At 48.4% G+C, this 18878-nt stretch overlaps 4 protein-coding genes across 5 annotated transcripts; 1 reads left to right on the forward strand and 3 right to left on the reverse strand.

The window, feature by feature from the left end:
• Positions 1-66: 66 nt before the first annotated feature.
• LOC100274023 (uncharacterized) lies at positions 67-3047 on the reverse strand. 2 transcript variants are annotated; one of them, XM_008683302.3, is made up of 6 exons: positions 2683-3047; positions 2315-2457; positions 1757-1807; positions 1419-1640; positions 1217-1319; positions 67-818 (listed from the first exon to the last, which is right to left on the reverse strand). In XM_008683302.3, exons 1-6 carry the CDS (start codon positions 2769-2771, stop codon positions 569-571), a joined length of 858 nt encoding a protein of 285 aa, XP_008681524.1. In that variant the 5' UTR covers positions 2772-3047; the 3' UTR covers positions 67-568. The 2 variants fall into 2 exon arrangements, with proteins under 2 accessions (XP_008681524.1, NP_001141880.1); NM_001148408.1 differs by having other exon boundaries at positions 426-818; positions 2315-2535; positions 2683-2995.
• Positions 3048-3766: 719 nt separating this feature from the next.
• On the reverse strand, positions 3767-4603 carry LOC103625756 (uncharacterized). The gene has a single exon (XM_008646152.4). The coding sequence runs from the start codon at positions 4410-4412 to the stop codon at positions 4125-4127; it is 288 nt and encodes a 95-aa protein (XP_008644374.1). The 5' UTR covers positions 4413-4603; the 3' UTR covers positions 3767-4124.
• Positions 4604-9988: 5385 nt separating this feature from the next.
• Positions 9989-12342, forward strand: LOC100284166 (alpha-expansin 6). The gene is made up of 3 exons (NM_001157062.2): positions 9989-10245; positions 10370-10694; positions 11767-12342. Exons 1-3 carry the CDS (start codon positions 10086-10088, stop codon positions 12077-12079), a joined length of 798 nt encoding a protein of 265 aa, NP_001150534.2. The 5' UTR covers positions 9989-10085; the 3' UTR covers positions 12080-12342.
• On the reverse strand, positions 10682-11194 carry LOC111589297 (uncharacterized). Its single transcript, XM_023300097.2, has one exon. It carries the CDS (start codon positions 11192-11194, stop codon positions 10682-10684), a length of 513 nt encoding a protein of 170 aa, XP_023155865.1.
• Positions 12343-18878: the final 6536 nt, after the last annotated feature.

An 18878-nucleotide genomic window follows, 5' to 3' on the forward strand; every position in this document is an offset into this window, starting at 1 on the left:
TCATATGGATGATAATGAATATAGATAGATACATAGAACATATATATACATCAACTATTTTATGAATCTACTAAAAAGATAAAACGAATTTTAATTTAGAACAGATAAGTATTTTTTAGCTCACATAGCATAGATCGCTCATCGTTGGACACCAAGTCCTCAAACAAAGCGATGCACATCGTCCCAACTCCCAAGTTGTACGAAGTCCACTTTGGAGTTTACAACCGAAAGCTGCAAAATCATTAGCAACCCCCCCTACCCATATTGCAAAGCTGATCTTGAGCACTCTGCTCGGTGGCTTCTTCCATTTTATTATCTGTCGGTTTTCCGACAACACAGTCTGTTGCTGCTTCGGCAGACGCCGCTCTTCTTCTTCCCTAGCTGACCTAGGTTGACGATTTTTGCCATTAGCGAAGAGATGAAGTAGACGCCAATCATCACTTATGCTCGCCGCTATTTCAAGTGTCAACTGCACAATACGTGCACACACTGGGATCCGCTTCCTAATTAACAACATTTACATTAGTGTGTCCACCAGCTGCGCTTCTCGTGTGCGGCATGGAGATCGTCAGAGTCCATCGCACTGATCCCTTCGATTCGGCTCTTCAGGATCTCTTTTCAGCTTGTCTTGGTCAGGTAGCGCATTACCAGATGTCTGGTCCTGTGACAACTCAAGGAGGCCGCTTAGAGCAGCTTCACGCACCAAGTGATCATCGCTAGCCGCAAGATGCATCATCAGCTTTGGAAGACCAAGCTCTGTAGCAAAACTCCTGTCTGCCTTGTTGTGTAACAGGTATTGTATGAGATTGAGAGCTTTCCTGCATCGATACAACAGAACTATGTCTCATTCGCATTACAGAAAAAAAAAAAGGATCCCAAGTGCATAAAAATAGATCAGCTAATACAAACCGGATTGAAGTCTAGCAAAATATAGACTAACTCAAATAAATAAAACGATATTTAAACCAACACTACTATTAACAAGGAATTTCAATATGGCATGGGTAGTATTACTCTGTAAGTACATGGGTGCTTGTTCATAGGTCATTTTACTCATTTAGGATTCCAGGAATAATTTTGGTAGTGACGTGCCCTGTCAGGTCACTACATCTACGGATCTACCCCATGTCTACTGTCTATGAAACCATTTTAGGAAAATATCTTGGTTGTACAACATGTCTTGCAGGATGCTGTGTGTGCTGCCATCATGACATACCATTGAAGTTTGGCATCATAGGAACCAAGAGCATCCTTCAATCCAGCATAGCCATTTCCCAGGCGAAATGCGGAAACTCCAGGCTGGTTATGACGTATTATAGCTGCAAAACAATTGTACGAACACAAGACACTCTGGAAAATAATTAACTGCACAGTTCAAGCGAAGGATTATACTCCACATGAGACCGAGTGATACTTACAAGATATGGCTCCTAAAGCTTTTGTGCGTGCATTTGTACTTGGATCTGATTTGAAGTTTATCAACAGTGGCTCGAGTCCATTGGATTCTATGACAAGTTGCTGACTCTTGGGATTATTCTGCACGACTGTACTAACAACTTCTGCTGCCTTTGCGCGGATGCCAGCATTTGAATTTTTCAAGTAACCGAGCAGGGGATCCAGCCCACCAATAGAATGTAAATCTGATTGAATAGTTGTATATGCATTAGGATTTAGGAGTTAGGAGTTGGGGCTCATACACAGTAACCACCACGACAAGCATTTACAAGAAACTGATGAATAGAGCTACGAGTGTTACCATTTGCCATGTCAATGGACTCAACATGCTCGTGTAGCTCATCCAACATATCTGAAAATAGAATAAATATTTTTTTATTCCATAGACAACACCTAGAACATAAGGGTGATGAGTATCAATGTTCATAAAATCAAATTCCAAGGAGGATACAACCAAGTAACGTTGGAAAATTCGTTTAGTTTAGCGGCAAGTGACAGCACATAAACACCATCAATCTTGAATCCGTCATATGACCATGACCATCAATTACGAGTTTCTGTTGCAAACTAAACGTAATGTGGCTAATTGCCTCCGTTGTTAGGTTTGAGCTCTACCGACCATTTGGAAGAGCAATTAACAACCTTACAAGCACATGTTTCTTGCTTATTGTATGTTTCCACATCATGCTACCATACGCTGCTGCAGGTACTGAGAGTTGCATCTATGCCGATGTGTTAAATACCCGCCGACTAATCAACATATCAGCAATAAACATCAATGGTTCAGAAACGGGTGAAGCCAATTTTTCGTGGAAGACTGAAAATCAACTTCAGAAGTATAAACGCTCCCAAGCAGTACCTTCAATGTTCTCTGGGGTCACACCCTGAGACTGCAAGACATCTTGTGGAGTTCTCATCACCCGAGTGATCTCCTTCATCCTCTTCACAACATCTATCGTGTTGGCTTGCATAGCCTCCATAAACCATTTTCTGTCTTCTTCACTGAAATTAAGAACCACACGATTTTTTATCCCACTTCTCTTGGACTAAGTGCAGTTTTTTTTTCAGCATATACTGAACCTACTAGCCACATAAATTAGAAAGAAAAAATAACGCACGGTAAGAAGACGGCAAAATTGAGCATATGAAGTCTGACATAAGCCAGCAAAATCTAAGTACAGAATGTTTAGCACGGAAACAGGGGATCTAAACGCGGGGATCGCAGACCTGAGAGCACGCGGCGGGTTGGTGCCGTCTCCGTGGGCGATGCTCCACTTGAACAGGCCGTTCCAGTCGGGGCCTCCGTCCTTGGCCATCCCCCTTGCTCTTTCTGCAGCTGCTGCGAGAGGAGGTGATACGAACTGTAGGGTTCAGCTCACGACAGGAGCGGATTGCTTCAGGAAAGATCGACAGGGTTCTCGGCTTCTCGCTGCAAAGCTTCCCTCTCTACTTCTACGCGGGGGGAGGTGGCGGTGGAGGCGAACGGGGCTCCCAGTCGTCAGCCGTGGCGTCGTGCGGATGCGGCGGCGGGTTCCGGAGCACTCCCGAGCCTGCGGTTTGTGTGGCCGGCGGCGTCCATAATGTACGTATGTGGGCCAAGAATTTGACATCTGAGGGCCCATTTTCACCGGAGTTCTTTGACAGAGTATGGGCCCACTAAAGTTTTCACGAATCATCTACATCTTATAAAACATTTTTTGATTGTTTTTCGAAACGACGCAACAAAAAATGTGTAGAAATATGCTCATCTTGACAATTAGAATCGTGAGATTTAAATTCTATCATCTCAAAACTTCCATTTCACCGTTTGAAATAGCAAGTTCTCCAATTTTTTCTCGTTATACATCTTTGCAAAAAATAAATCTTTATAGAAAAAGTTAACAGTATGGCAAGATTTACAGCCTTTTAGCTCTTTTTGTCATTTATCCATTTAGGATCTGAAGCGATAGATCGGAATAATATTCAGATTTATAATTCTATAGATCCAATTAAAATTATCTCAATTGTTTTGATAGAAAATAGTTTCAACATGGCAACACGCAGCTTTTTTACAGCCTTTTAGCTATTTTTGTTATTTATCCATCTAGTATATACTTTTTGAGATATAATTATATAATTTGCCTATCTCCTTGAAAATAAGAATGGTGCACACGAATGATGAAGCTATAGGTTTTTTTTTTATTTTACATATCGTATGGATGATGAAGCCAAAGAGCGGAAATGACAAAGAGGGAAAGTCGAGGATGGAAGGTTGATGCACAATCGCAGATCGGCAGATGTATAGATCCATCGGCGATTCCAAGAGAGAAGATTCGGAAAACGGGAGATTCACAAAGTAGATTCACAACATATGCTCGTAACAGGTAAGTACTTCACACACACACGCACGTACGCAGATTCCAAGCTTTTGAGGAACCTTTTGGACCTCCATGGATCTCCTACTGCTTTTGTCAATCTCTAGCTAACACAGAGGCACCAGAGCAGCAATCTTCACACAAAAAAGGACTCCCCCCAAAAGGAAAGGTAAGATGTGCTGCTAGCTGAACCCCTACGTACACCTAGTAGGGAACTACACGTAGACATATACAGCTACTCTACCACCATTCCGCTAGCTATTGTCGGCTCACCGGCCGGAGGACCATGGCGGGCCGAAGCGTACGTGCCCCGCCTTACCACGCGCGGCTTGAGGCCGCCGCCTGTGCCCTCGGCGGCGCGAGCACGAACAGGGACTCGAGGTCCGGTGGCTGGAAGTACCCGCCCTTGGGCGGGTCCCGCCGCCTGCTCCCTCCGGCCGCCTCCGGCGCCATCGCGACGGCCTTCTTCCTCGACGGCGCCGCCGGGCACGGCGGCACCACAGGGATGCGGCAGTCCTCGCGCCTCGGCGTCTGCCACCCCTCCTCATCCGCCGCAGCCGCCTCGACCAACATCATCATCTCTCCGCCGTGCTCCACCTCCATCTCTCCGACTCTCCCTCCTCTCTCGGCCGGGATGACGACCACAAGCGGCGCCCGTCCTCCGCCTCTCGCGACAGGCACAGAGCAGGCAAGCAGCGCAATGGCGACGCAGCTACGCAAGCGAGAGCGAGTCTGGTGAGCCGGGCGGAGGAAGAGGAGGGGTAGTGTAATATAGGCGGTGGGCGGTGGGGGTGCTGGTGGCACTGGCGCACACCAGCGCGCGAAGCTGCTCAAGTGGAGTGGAGTCCAGTCCAGCTCCAGCGGCGTGGCGGTGCCGTACTGGCGTTGCGCGTTGGGCCCGCGCGAGGTGCCCGAGCGCTGCATGACTGGTAGGGTCAAGGTGGATCTGGGCCCGGATGTCAGTGGGAAGCTGGAGCGGCGCGGTACCTGCTGCGGGTAGTGGCAGGATCGTTGGGAAAGCTACGTGTCACCGACTGGCCAGTGCGCGGGAAACGCGTCGGTCGAAAGTGGCGGAATGGTCTAGGACCTCCGCCGAGGATTCTCTGTGCATCGCTTCGCAGGAGCGTCTTTACAGTTACAAATACACTACTTCGTAGATTTTCCGCTAGCCAAATATTTAGGACGAGAATAGCTCTCTAAACTGAGCATACAAATAGGAAAGTTGTTCTACGATACAAAGAATATATAAAAAACATAAAATAGCTCTTTAAATAATAATTTAGAGAATATATTTTAGAAAGACTTTTGGAGATGTTTTTAGAGCTTGTTTGGGAGCAAAAGTCTCTTGCTCTCAAACAAGTCATTATTGTTTACTATTTTTTGTTTAAAATACTCAACTCTCTAAAACTTTATAGGTGAGAGCCAATGAAAGGTGAAAAAAAACGTGTAACAGAAAAAAAAAACAAGAGATATGAAGATCTAGGGTCTCTTTGATTTGCTCGGTCGATTTACTAATGCACACGTTTTCCTCATTTATCATATTCGTCATATTTATTCTTTCATTGCAGTAGAATATGGCAGAATATTCCAAGAGGATCCAAGGCTGATCTCAAATGCAGCTTCTTTTCCTGATTTTCCTCTCTTTTTTCTCCCCTATTTTTGTATAGCCGTTGTTTTTTGTCTTCTTTAGACCTTCTCTCTACTTAATATAGTGACACGTAGTTCTCCTACGTATTCGAGAAAAAAAAATACAGCCTCAAATATTTGGTTAATAGTCTCTGTACAATCCATGGACGGATACGCTAAAACCTGGGTGCCGTTTGGTTCTCAAAATGTAACGTAAATGGTAACGATAATAGTTTACATTTGATTACCAGCGGTAACAAGTTTGAATAGCCTGATATCAATTCATATGTAGTATCCGATTATAACTAGATTTAAACAAATATGATTTAACGTTATTTGTTACCTATTACATTACAAATATAAGAACAGCACCCGGTCTCGAGAGTCGAGACGAGCATATCGCTTGGGGTACGTGGGCTCCACCTTGCCTTCCGCTCCGCTCCGTCAGACCAGGTTGTGGTCGGCGGCACGGCACGTGGAGCCAACCGGTTGATCGCCAGCCAAAAAGAAAGCGCCAGCGTGGCACTGTCGTATCGTGTTCGTGTCGTGTCTCCGTGGAACTGATGGGCTTCTCGCAGTTGCAGGCGGGCAGTCATCGGAAATTTCTGGCACGCGCTGTGCACATCGCAAGCGGCAAGGAGTGGGCGGCCCAGCACGACCATGGGCCGCGAATGTTCTCGCTTCTGCTTGATCTGGGCCTTGTGAGACATCAATCAATGGAATTAAAGAGTCAGCTAATTAGCAGCTCAGTAGTACTCCTTGATCATATAATGTATTTACAAGTCTAGCTAGTCGTCATCGACCATGTTGACAGCGCATATATATGACACGACCCTTCCAGCCTTGTAGCATCCACCGGGAGTCCAACGACCTGACGCACAGATGCGTTGCGACGTGTGGTGTGCGGCAGGCAGGCAAGAGCGGGGCGGCGCTTTGCGCTTGTCGCGGCCGTACCCGTACCCCGCCGGCCGCCGCCCAGCAAACGTACCTTCACAGGCTAGGCTAGCGGCAGGCTGAGTGCCTGTGTTGAGCGAGCGCCGCACGCTGTGGTGGCCTCCGAGCCTCTTCTCGTCAGGTCAACGCAATGCGACTGTGCCATCCGTGCAATATCTGGCCTTAGGTCACGGCGGCGATCCGGCGGCCATCACTGGTCGCGGGTTATTAGTTGAGTTCCCATGACGCAACGCACGATGAGGCTACGCACATGGGGATCGACCACCGGTCGAGTACTAGGAGTCTAGGGCTGGCCAACTTTTGACGTTGAATACATTGACTTTGGGGGCGTTTGGTCCCGTGATGCTGTCTTCGGTGGACTAGCTAGGGGATGTAGTCATGTAGCATTTTTTTTTAAAAAAAAAATTCTGACCATAAAAAACTGTTGCAGACACCTAAACGCCCAGTTTTTTATTTTTTTTTTAAAAAAACAATAATCGGTTAAGTAAAAACCATCCAAAAATAAACATAAATATAGAATGGATCGAGTCATTGCAACAGTGGGAGTCCAACATTTTCTAGATTCTGAACCTTATGGACATCTTTATCTTTCTTCGGACGTAATATCTATAATGTTTAGATTTTTTTCCACATCCAAATTCTTAGAAAAAAACTAGTCAGAAAAAAATTGCACGTGAGTACATTGTTTGATCTTTATTTATCGTGAAATTTGAAATAGAGAAAGCGATATGAGATGTGCTGCTAAAAAAAACCTATTTATCGTGTAATTCTGAACCTATTCATTCTTCTTGCAGTGAGTTTAGGGGGACAGTACAAATATTCCTCTCTGGCAACGAGGAGCCCAGCCGCGCGCACTCCCCGGACCCCGGATTCCGAGGCGCCAAACCAAACCGGCAAAACCCCCACCTTAGGGCTTGTTCGGTTATTCCCAAAACACATGGATTGGATGGGATTGGAAAAAATTGTGAAGGAGTTTGACTTGTTTGGGATTTAAACCCATTCAATCCCGCTCAATCCACATGGATTGAGATCTAACCGAACAAGGCCTTACCTTGGTCGTCGGCTACTGGATCGGATGTCTGTCCAGGCCCCAGGCCCCACAACCCAACGGGACACGGAGACCAGGCACTGTGGTCGGGGGGGGGGGGGGGAGCGCCGTGCACGATCCTCCTCCGTCCTACTCCTTCCTCAGCTGCCGCGTACGGACACGCATGTGATCGTGCCGCAGCACTACTAGTACAGGCTACGGCGCCGGCCGTGAGGTCAGATCGTTTTCCACTTGCACAGCTGCGCGCGGGAATTCGAATTCCAAGAGCTCGGAGCTCGAGCTCTTTTGTTTGGCGGCTGGCTGCTTTATTTGACTATTTGAGATATATGGTCTGCATCCGACGTTTACCTTTGGCTGCAACAACCCTGCTACCCACCTACCCCAGGTCCAGGCTGACCGACCTCGCAAATGATTGAAGCAGTGACACTGGCCAGATACTAGTGATCATTGATGCACTACTAGCTCAAAGTTGACCTGACCTTCGTACCCGTGCCGCCGCCCGCCGGTGGAAGGGCAGGGGCACACAGCCGCACAGGCAGGTGTGGAGTCGACTCTCGGCGAATGATGAATCGACGACGAGAAGCAGAGACGCCCAGCCACGTCCGTCCACGCGGTGCGTGTGACTGTGAGCGGCGCTGCAACGGGGCAGCCATAGCAATAGCATCGCATCGCACTTCCACCGTCGCGGTCGCGCCATGTTCGTTCGTTGCTGCTCTTGAGCCTTGAGTCCTTGGAGAGGAGGAGGGGCGGGGGCGCGGGGCTGATACAGAGCGCAGGCCGCGCACAACTTGCGATGCCACTGGGCGGCGCCGATGGCTCAGCACCTTTGCGGCCTTCCCGCCGGGCCGGGGCGCGAGCGGGGATATCACTGGCCACTGGTCCGGAGCCCCGAATCAATAATCATGGTGCCCCCGTTCGGACATGGAGTCCCCGCGGTGCCGGGGTAACAGGTGAAAAGGGAGGGGAGGTCAACGCCCAACAGCTTTATTATAGAGTTGTTTTGTTTTATAAGGACTAATTTTAACTCCCTCCATCTTATTCTATTTCATTTCTCTAAATTATTAAATACGTAGTTTTCGTATTTATCAACTTAGAAACCAAATATCCCATATAGCAAGTATAAATGTTTAATAATGTAGTCCATAACGGGTTTTATAATGTTCATATATATGCCACATATAACTAACTACTCCATGTGTGTCAATTTATAATTTATTTTACCTTTTTACTAAGTTTAATCAGCTCGTTTTATTCAAAAAAAATGCGAAAAACCGAAAACTCAAAGCCATATTTAAAGTATATCTTGTGCTAAACAACATCACAGTAATAAATAATAGTTATTATGAATTTTTTATAAGATAAGTCGGTCAACCTGGGGAAAAGCCAGATAAATTATAAATTAGGACATACCAAGTATTAGTCTAGTCATATGATAATTTTTTTTTCATAATATAAGTTATACATTTAATACTTGACTCTCTCCTTCTCATAAATTGTCTTGAAGTTCGTGTGCAACCCATAGTTAGGTAGTGTTTGGTTACTAGGGACTAATTTTTAGTCCCTCTATTTTATTCCACTTTAGTATATAAATTGCAAAATATGGAAACTATAACTATATTTTAGTTTCTATATTTGACAATTCAGTGACTAAAGTGGAATAAATTTGAGGGACTAAAAATTAGTCTCTAAAACCAAACACCCTCTTAGTTGTCTACTATTAAGCAGTACTATGCTATTATGCTCTCTCCATTTCTATTTTTTCCACATCCCCATAAATATAACGTGACGTCTCTTGCAACCCGTCAATATCACCGTTTTATACTTGCTCTCATGGGAATGTGTTAGTACATCGCCTTATTTAGAACACGACATTATTCTTCTCTTGCTAGCACCTTTAAATTTCACACCAAACTATTAGTCTATACAAGGCATGTTTAGATGCACCATGTTTTTTTTAAGAAACCAGTTTCTATCACCAGCTTTCAGAAAAGCCGTGTTAAGAAACCAGATGCACCATGTTTTCAACTAATTAGTAAAAAACGGATCATAACCGCATACTCGCCGGAATGGTCCTTAATAAACTTGAGTGGCATGGCATAATAACAGGTCACTGTACGCGTGACGGTTTCCACTCGACAGCGCCGTGGCAAACGCCATCGAGCAGTGTGTAATACAGCTGCTGCTGCTGCTGCTGCTACACTGACGGTCTGACCCCGTGATCCGATCCAAACAGTGCCGTACACAGAACATTGTACAATACAAGAAAAAGGAAATAATTTCCAGTTAGAAAAAAAGGTATGGGTTTATCTGCATTGAGAGCTTTCTATTTGGTTTTCTCCTCTGCTTTCACTGCGCTGTGGGGGCGGGCTGGCAAGGCCCTGGCTAGACGCGCGCCCGCGTAGACAACCCCACTCTCTCTGGCACACTCGCTTTCATCAGTCGCAGTCTCCCAGGCCCAGCCGCCCAGCCCCCGGCCATCATCTGCTCTGCCTCGTGCCTCCATAAATACGCGCCCCCCGCCCTTGGCCTCTCGCCTCCCACCGTCCCTGCACCGACGCCGCCCGCCCGCCTCCGTGCGCTGCACTGAATCTGACAGCGCCCGTCCTGCAGCGGCCGGCGAGGAAGAGCTCTCGGCGAGAGGGCGAGCGATGGCGGCGGCAATGCCGGCGCTGCTGCTGCTGGTGGCCACGGCCACGGCGATGATGTTCTCCCCCGCCGCCGCCCGCATTCCCGGCGTGTACGGCGGCGGAGGCTGGCAGAGCGCGCACGCCACGTTCTACGGCGGCAGCGACGCCTCGGGCACCATGGGTACGTTCGTTACATACGACCTCGCCGTGCTTGTCTTGTCTGTCGTCGATCTCATCTCATGATTCATGAATGAGAAGGAACGGAATAGCTTAACCGAAAGGCGGAAACGTGTGCGTGCGTGCAGGCGGCGCCTGCGGCTACGGCAACCTGTACAGCCAGGGGTACGGCGTGAACAACGCGGCGCTGAGCACGGCGCTGTTCAACCAGGGGCTGAGCTGCGGCGCGTGCTTCGAGATCAAGTGCGAGGACCAGCCCGGGTGGCGGTGGTGCCGCCCGGGGAGCCCCTCCATCCTGGTGACGGCCACCAACTTCTGCCCGCCCAACTACGCGCTGCCCTCCGACGACGGCGGCTGGTGCAACCCGCCCCGCCCCCACTTCGACCTCGCCATGCCCATGTTCCTCCACATCGCCGAGTACCGCGCCGGCATCGTCCCCGTCACCTACCGCCGGTGAGACAAGGCAGCGCTTCCCTCCCCTCTCCTGTCGTCTCTTGGCCCCTGCCCGCCGTTGGGGACGGGTGCCAGTGCCAGCCAGCACAGGCACAGCAACACCCAGCAAGTAGAGTACTAGCAAGTAAACGACATGCGCCTTGGTTGGCGCACCGGTGCGTTGGCGCCGTTTCGTCTTGTCTGCAACAAGCAGAGAGATTCCTCGCTCTGCCCACGCGTCTTTTGAGGCTCCGTCCTCTCCTCCTAGCTCTCGCCACGCGCTGCTCTGCTGCTGTGGCCTGTGGGGAAAAAGGTAGAGACGCCCTCTTCCTCGTGACGCGTTCCGTTCCGTCCGTCACAGGCTCGCGCACGGCAGCCCGCCCGGGCCGGCGCACAACCACCAACGCCCGCGCCGCTTCGTCAATCGTCACCGTACCTTCCGGTGGGCGGTGGCTGGGCTGGTTCCGTTGCCGATCCACATCCATCTGGCGGCACGGACCAGCACGGTTACGGCGATTCATGGCGAGCGAGCGAGCCCGTTCCGGCAGCTCACGTGGGACGGAAGCCGGACGGACTCCGGCCGGCTGGTAGCAATTTTTTGTAGTGATATACTGATATCAGATTCAAAGGTGCCTGTACCCGTAGTGTGCATAGTGAAAGCGACGGAAGGCTGCTTTCTTGACATTCTATTTGAGAAAGGGAAAGCCCCGGAGAAGCCTCCAAAAACACACCTTGGTGGCAGCAGCAAGCAGTAGATGTAGGAACAGTAGACGACACACACGGTTGGTGCTGGTAGGGCTAGGGCTTTGACTTTTTTTTTCTTTCACACCAGCACAGGGCTTTGACTTTTTTTTTCTTTCACTTTGGGCGCTCCGCCATTAACACATCACAGACACAGTTGGTAGTACTAGTAGTACCGCGTGAAGTGAAGGCAGCCAAGCCAGCCAGCCGCGCGGTGGTCCAGCCTTTTCACTGCACCTCCTGCCTGGGCGTGGTGCCTGTCCTGTCCTGTGATTTCTTTCTTCGTCCAAGAAACTGCTGCCAAGCAAGTGTTTACTAACGATGATCATATCGGTTGCAAATTAAAATGCAGGGTGCCGTGCCGCAAGTCCGGCGGCGTGCGGTTCACCATCAACGGCTTCCGGTACTTCAACCTGGTGCTGATCACGAACGTGGCCGGCGCGGGGGACGTGGTGCGCGCGAGCGTGAAGGCGTCGGGCACGGGGGAGTGGATGCCCATGTCGCGGAACTGGGGCCAGAACTGGCAGTCCAGCGCCATCCTCGTCGGCCAGGCGCTCTCCTTCCGCGTCACCGGCAGCGACCGCCGCACCTCCACCTCCTGGAACGCCGCCCCGCGGGACTGGCGCTTCGGACAGACCTTCGAGGGCAAGAACTTCAGGGTCTGAGCTCAGGCCGCGAGTGGCGGCGAGAAGAAGCCAGCGCTCAAGGCCTTCTTCCGCCGTACTATTATATATACCGTGATTACTGCTACTAGTAGTCGGTATAAAGCGCGTGTTAGGGTGGTGGGAATGTACGTGAATGCCCGTTTAGGGTCACGCCGTCTCGCCCTGGTTCAAGTACTCTCTGAAAAAAAAGGAGCCTTTTTCTTCTGAACATATGCGGGCAAAAGGGAGATAAGTATGGTGATTGGATGCTTGCTTGGTTGTCTCGACGTGATGCTGCCCGAATTTTTTGTATTTTAGCCCCTAAACCGAAGTAAATTTACGTTTAGACCTAAAAAAATTTTAAATGCAGTTTTGGACCCTTTGCTCGGCGCCATAGGCCGTGGCGCCGAGCTAACACAGCTCGGCGCCATAGGCTGTGGCGCCGAGCTCTGTGACGTGGCCGTCGGCGTGGCACCTAGCTCGGCGCCACAGATCTTGGCGCCGAGCTAGGAAAAACCGCAAAACTGCCTTTCTCTCTGCGCGTTTCTTCTCTTCTCTGCTCATTCTCAAATCACGCCGCCGCCGTCCACACATCGCCGCCGCCTGCCCCAGCTCCGGCTCGCCGCCGCCCGCCCGGAGTACCTGCCGCCGCCCGCCCGCCCCGAGCTCGCCCGGAGTCCCTGCCGCCGCCCGCCCGCCCCGAGCGCGCCGGAGTCCCTGCCGCCGCCCGCCCGCCCCGCTCCAGCTCCGGCCCGAGCGCGCCGGAGTCCCTGCCGCCGCCCGCCCGCCCCGCTCCAGCTCCGGCCCGAGCTCGCCCGAAGTCCCCGCTCCCTGTCGCCGCCGGCCGCCCGCCCCGCTCCCTGTCGCCGGCCGGGCTCGGGCGCCCGGAGTTCGCCGCCGCCGCCCGGAGTTCGCCCCCGCCAACCGGAGCTCGCCGCCGCCGCCCGGAGTTCGCCCCCGCCAACCGGAGCTCGCCGCCGCCGCCCGGAGCTCCGCCAACGGTCGGCCACCGCGCGCTACGGTTGGCCACCGACAGGTATATTTTTTTAATTTCTTAGTTTAGTAAATTCTTAGTGATTATATAGTTTAGTGTATTCTTAGTAAATTTCTTAGATTAATTTCTTAGTTTAGTAAATTCTTAGTGATTATATAGTTTAGTGTATTCTTAGTAAATTTCTTAGATTAATTTATTAGTTTATTAATTTCTTAGTTTAGTGTTTAGTAAATTCTTAGTGATTATATAGTTAGCATTTTGTTTAGCGCATTGATATTACATGTTTTCTGTGTTGGCAACCATCGTGTTGTCGTTTATTCGCAGGTTCTATAAACATCACTTTACAGGGGAGGTGCTGCCAAATTTTTTACTGACAATAGGTTTTTTTGTACGTAGGTGTTCGTCCGACTTGACCTTCTCCACCGTTAGCTGGACTCGTACGCGTTCTCAGGTATACAATGTTTTCGTACATTATTTATAGATTATGTAATTTCGTTTGATGTGTTTATTTAATATTTACTGTATAGTTATTAGTTAATATATATTTATTACTTAGTAAGTTAGTAGGCTTAAGTATGTAGCCATTATTGAGTTAGTAATCCATTTTTGCAATAGATGGACAGCCTAGTAACACTATACCATGGAGGAAGGGTGGAGATAGATGCTTATGGGAGTGTTACTTTTGATGGTATGAAGATCGTGACCATGTTGTTCGTTGAAAGACCATCTTTTGACCAGCTTTTGGCTCGAGCTTGTGAGGAGATTAGTTGCGACATAAACGACCCTAGAATATCAATTCAGGGTTTGTTGTCCCATATTACATATGGAACAGTTGTCCGACGGTTGATCTCCATTACCTCAGAAGATGATTGGGTGATATATTTAAAAATTGTGAAGACGATGGTTCCACCATGTTTGGATGTGGTTGTTCAAAAGTTACCTGTTAGTCAATGCGAAGGTCCAGTCGGGTTATCTCCACAAATGCCAAATGCATCTCGTATTGAAGCTCCTTTGGTAGAGCTTCATGAAGAAGTCGTTGTTGTGCCCGATGCTCAATCGGGTCCGCACGAGTATGGGATTTCTCGTCCTATTCCCGGCGTTTGTGGGGCTTCTAATGCGGTGGTACCCCCCCAAGAGATCCCATTGACCCAGGATCCAGTTGACGATCATCCTAGTAAGTGTCTTCGACACATTGTTCGTATCCATCATTATTTCGTTTGATTAGACTTTTTAATGTGGTTTTTCTTGCTCCGACCTGATGCAGGATCTCCACATATCAATAATGCTGATGTTCAGATTGATGTGCCTGTGTCATATAATATGGACAACATATGCAGGGCATCGAATAGTGTTGATGTTCAGATTGAGGATGAGGAGGAGCCATATGAGGCTGCACGGGCCGTAGATTCTGATGATGACCGTCCGGTTCAAGAAATGACCGAGCAAGAAATTGAACTCATAAGACGTTTGTGTCCGGAGCGAGACCCTGCAGTACATGAATTTAGCAGTTTAAGTCATTCCACCCGTGCGTATGCTGAAGGACGTGACGATGAACTGCTAGAGGCTCCGGATAACGCCGATAGCATTGAGATTAAGGTTGGCTTACTTTTCAAGGATCTGCCTACACTGAGACGATGGCTACAGGAATATTCTGTGAACCGGAAGAGGCCGTTCAAGGTGAGACATTCGTATGCACAGCGTCGTTACACTGTTGTGTGCGAGGTGCCAGAATGTAATTGGAGGGTATGTGCCCGAAGGCAGAAGGACCACGTAGAAGGCGTCCACGAGACCCTTACACTCCAGGCACCGACGCTCTTGGGGCCAAGGGCAAGGGTAAGACTAGGAGGAAATGAATACTTTTGTGATATGGACGGTGTGATTTGGACTTATGCTGGAGACGGTTGTAATATGAACTATGTTTTGTGTTTTGGACTATGTGTTGGGAACTTGTATTTTGGACTTTGTTTGTGGACATTATATGAAGAACTATGTTCTGTGGATGTTTTTATATTCGATGTGATTTTGTGATGTATTATATGTTGAAATGCTTATATGTCTTATAATATGTGATTATTTGAACTGTGGTTGTTAATAAAACAAGGGGAACTCTTGCAAAATTTTTTTGTGAACTGTAAAAAACATAATAATCAATAAGTAACGCATCTTTAGAGTTCTAAATTATTTTTGATACGTAAATACTACAGAATAGGCTACAATTCTTCAGTCTGAATCACAATCTATGAGTAACTCATCTTCGGAGTCATCAGTCGCGCAATCCTCAACAACAACCTCATTCCACTTGCTGCATTGTCCTGCATCACACTTGTCACCAGTTCTTTTGTAATAATTGGCTTCTGCTTCATCTGCAGCTTGGGAGAATAGCTCATCCTCAGCCTCAGCCTCATCAGACTTCTTCTTGTAATAAGCTGCCTCTACCTCTGCGGCGGCCTGTGACAGAAACTCATCCTCTTCCTCTTGAGCACGTAATCCTGCCTCAGCTAGTGCTATGAGCTCACTCAACCTTGACATGTCGTCCTCCTCTTCTTCATGTAATCCTGCCTCTGCGAGGGCGATAAGCTCACTCAATCTAGATGTGTCGTCGTCCTCCTCCTCCATCAGCTCAACTGTTGCCATTTTATCCTGAACATATCTCGCATGCGCCTCATCGGCCAAATAGTTTACGCCGGTTCCAATCTCTGCAAATATAATGAGAAAATTAAGTTAGCAAAGTCAGGATAAATAAATTGTACTAACATAATTATAATATCATTTATCTCACTTACTTCCCTTGAGGCGATCAGCAAGATTATCCAACATCTGTTTCTCGGCTTGAGCCGCTTCCCATTCCCTTGCATCCTGTGCTCTCTTCTCATCTGCCGCCTTCAACCTCCTATACTCTGCACGCTTCGGGCTATCATAAAAGGCAGATTTTGCTTCCCTACGCATGTCGCGTATGCGATCGTTAATGTACGAATCAACGAGCTGAGATCCACAACGCATCTTCTGTCCCATTATTCTCTTGGACTCTATTGTCCGCATCACCTCTCCTTTGTCGTCGTAACTCTCCCAACTGCATTTCCTCGTCTCCTACAAAAAAATAGTAAGTACCGCTATAACATTACATCTGGTGCAAAAAAAAATACCAACCTCATCGTAATCGACCATATGTCCACAAAAATATCCAACACCAAGCTCCGAAGGAACTAATCCATACTTAGCTTCAATACCGCATTTGCAGAGTACTGGATCAAATTTGACCTCTTCTGCCGCCCACCCCATGTATCTCTTTTCCTTTATCTCTGGCTCTGGCCAATGGGACAAAGGACCATACAACCACTCTCTGAAACGACACTTACGCCACCCGTATGGCTGCAGGAGAAAAAATTAGTAATTTATTGTAAATAAAAACTAGTTCATATATTTAGCGTATCAATGGGCTCACATAATCAATGTTCGGACAACAGAACTGCTTGTCATAGTCTTCGTCGATGACAGCACGGTCTCCACAATCGCATCGAGGCGGTGAGTCCATCCGTCTTTCTGTTGCTACCTCCTTCTCTGCATCCGTCATTGGTGGAGGATTCGGGGGAGGAGGTACCCAACGCTTAAAACGCTCATGACTGGTCCTTCCACTCAACCAATTAACGAAAAGAAGATATCGAGGGTCAAATTTATCAGGACCATCGATCCACTGGAAAAAGAAACACCTCTGATGTCCCTAAAATAATGGAAAGATGCACTATTACATATCTACAAAATAATGAACGCGAACAAAGTTAAGTGACAAGTCATAAGCTACGTACGTCCAAAGTGCCACAAAGGTAGTAGCAGCGAGCAGCCGTGTCTGGATGTTGTGATTGATGTACCCAAGCCAGTCTGCCACAGTCACAGTTAGGCACGGGGAGTTCCGGAGGAACAGGAGCATCCTTACTAGATACGTCCGGATATAACTCACGAGGACGACCTCTCTTCTGCCACAACGCCTCTCGGTACATGTCTTTCATCTAATAAACGATTATAATTATCACTTGTACCTATTATGCTTTATAATAAGTCTACACAAACTAATATTCGAAATAATAATATAATAGGTGTATACAAATTATTTAACTAACAACACAATATACTAAACGAATCAGTTCGAAATCATACCTTGGCCTACGAAGTGAACCAACTCAAATCTTTGAATCCAGCAATTTTTGACGAAGTTTGGAAATGGAATGAAATGAGCTGCTCTCGGCCAGCCGCGCGGGCGTTTTTATAGGCATTCGTAGCTCGGCGCCAAGATCTGTGGCGCCGAGCTACGAGGCCGCGCCGCCGCAACGTCAGAGCCAGGTAAGCCCTGGACGTTGCGGCCACGTCACAGCTCGGCGCCATAGGCTGTGGCGCCGAGCTGTGTTAGCTCGGCGCCACGGCCTATGGCGCCGAGCAAAGGGTCCAAAACTGCATTTAAAATTTTTTTAGGTCTAAACGTAAATTTACTTCGGTTTAGGGGCTAAAATACAAAAAATTCGGTACTTGGTTAAGGAAACCTCGAAAACCAACCAACCGCGACATTGTCTTTGTCTGCACCGAAGAGGGATGGCCCTCGGTCACGTTCGGTCTTTGTCTGCCACCGACCATGCCGTGTTGTGTTCACGGGACATGGCACGGCTCGCCGGCATGATGATGGTCTGTTGCCGGTGCGCGGTGCCGGACTTGCTGAGTTCATCGGGGATGCTTGTTACGCGTGGAGCGACCCAAATGCGACTCCCACTCCTCCGTGACGCGCAGGTGAGGAGAGGACATGGTTGCTGTCATCAGGCGATGCGGTGGGCCCGAGATCAGCGGTGTGAAGACGGTAGGAAACGGAGACTGCAATGAGCCAATGATGGCCGGCAAGTTGGGACTAGAGATGGCAATGGGTAAATACCCACCGGGTATTACTACCCCATACCCATACCCCACGACAAAAAAATAACCTCACCGGGTCACCCATATACACTGGTGGGTATGAATTTACCCCCATACCCATACCCACGTGGGTATGGGTCACCCATCGGGTCACTCGTACCCACAAAAATTAAACATCTATCAAAATATTATATTATACAAATATCAAGTATATCCATCTAAATACCATTACAAAATTTCTAGCATCATTTAACCATCCATTCAACACACATTGGGTGAATTACATGTTTAATTACATGGCCATTAAATTGTCGTTAAGCCTTCTATGACATAATGGCCTAAAAAGTTATTAAATAGTAAAAAAGATGGATGACTAAAGTCTAAATTTATGCTTGGGCTAAGTTTATATTGGGTATTTTATACCCACGGGTTAACGGGTATGAGTGAAGGTGGAACGTTCTAATACCCATTTACCCATTGGGTGAAGATTTTTGCCCAATAACAGACCCACGGGTAGAATATTTAGCCCACATACATACCCTAATGGAGTAAATACCCATCGGGTATCGGGTCGCGGGTACCCATTGCCATCTCTAGTTGGGACTGCCAGTGCCATTCACATCCCACCCCGATTTCCCTCGCAACGGTCCTCAACGCCGGAGCTCTCTCGTTCGGCAAAAGCGCCCTGCGCCCGTCAACATGTCACGGATACATATCATGTCCTGGCTGGGGAACAGTCAACGGCACTAAGGCATGTCCTGGCTGCGGAACAGTCAACTGAACTGAACATCCTATTACCTGGAACAAATGCAGCCTGCAGCAAAACATAATGACTCAGGTTAAACACTCGGAACATGGCCTCTCCTCCCTTGATGCCATGCCATGGGTTTCGACATCCAGGATCCAGATAATGCAGAAACCGAGCAGCTCACG

The sequence above is a fragment of the Zea mays genome, chromosome 5, assembly GCF_902167145.1.
Source record: "Zea mays cultivar B73 chromosome 5, Zm-B73-REFERENCE-NAM-5.0, whole genome shotgun sequence".
NCBI classification, from domain to species: Eukaryota; Viridiplantae; Streptophyta; class Magnoliopsida; order Poales; family Poaceae; genus Zea; species Zea mays.

Coding starts and splice junctions, on each gene's coding strand:
- LOC100274023 (XM_008683302.3), bottom strand. CDS start 2,771: ATGGCCAAGGACGGAGGCCCCGACTGGAACGGCCTGTTCAAGTGGAGC. Junction 2,458..2,682: donor AACCCGCCGCGTGCTCTCAG/GTCTGCGATCCC, acceptor TCTTAATTTCAG/TGAAGAAGACAGAAAATGGT. Junction 1,320..1,418: donor AGCTTTAGGAGCCATATCTT/GTAAGTATCACT, acceptor ATTGTTTTGCAG/CTATAATACGTCATAACCAG.
- LOC103625756 (XM_008646152.4), bottom strand. CDS start 4,412: ATGGAGGTGGAGCACGGCGGAGAGATGATGATGTTGGTCGAGGCGGCT.
- LOC100284166 (NM_001157062.2), top strand. CDS start 10,086: ATGGCGGCGGCAATGCCGGCGCTGCTGCTGCTGGTGGCCACGGCCACG. Junction 10,246..10,369: donor CGACGCCTCGGGCACCATGG/GTACGTTCGTTA, acceptor GCGTGCGTGCAG/GCGGCGCCTGCGGCTACGGC. Junction 10,695..11,766: donor GTCCCCGTCACCTACCGCCG/GTGAGACAAGGC, acceptor ATTAAAATGCAG/GGTGCCGTGCCGCAAGTCCG.
- LOC111589297 (XM_023300097.2), bottom strand. CDS start 11,194: ATGAATCGCCGTAACCGTGCTGGTCCGTGCCGCCAGATGGATGTGGAT.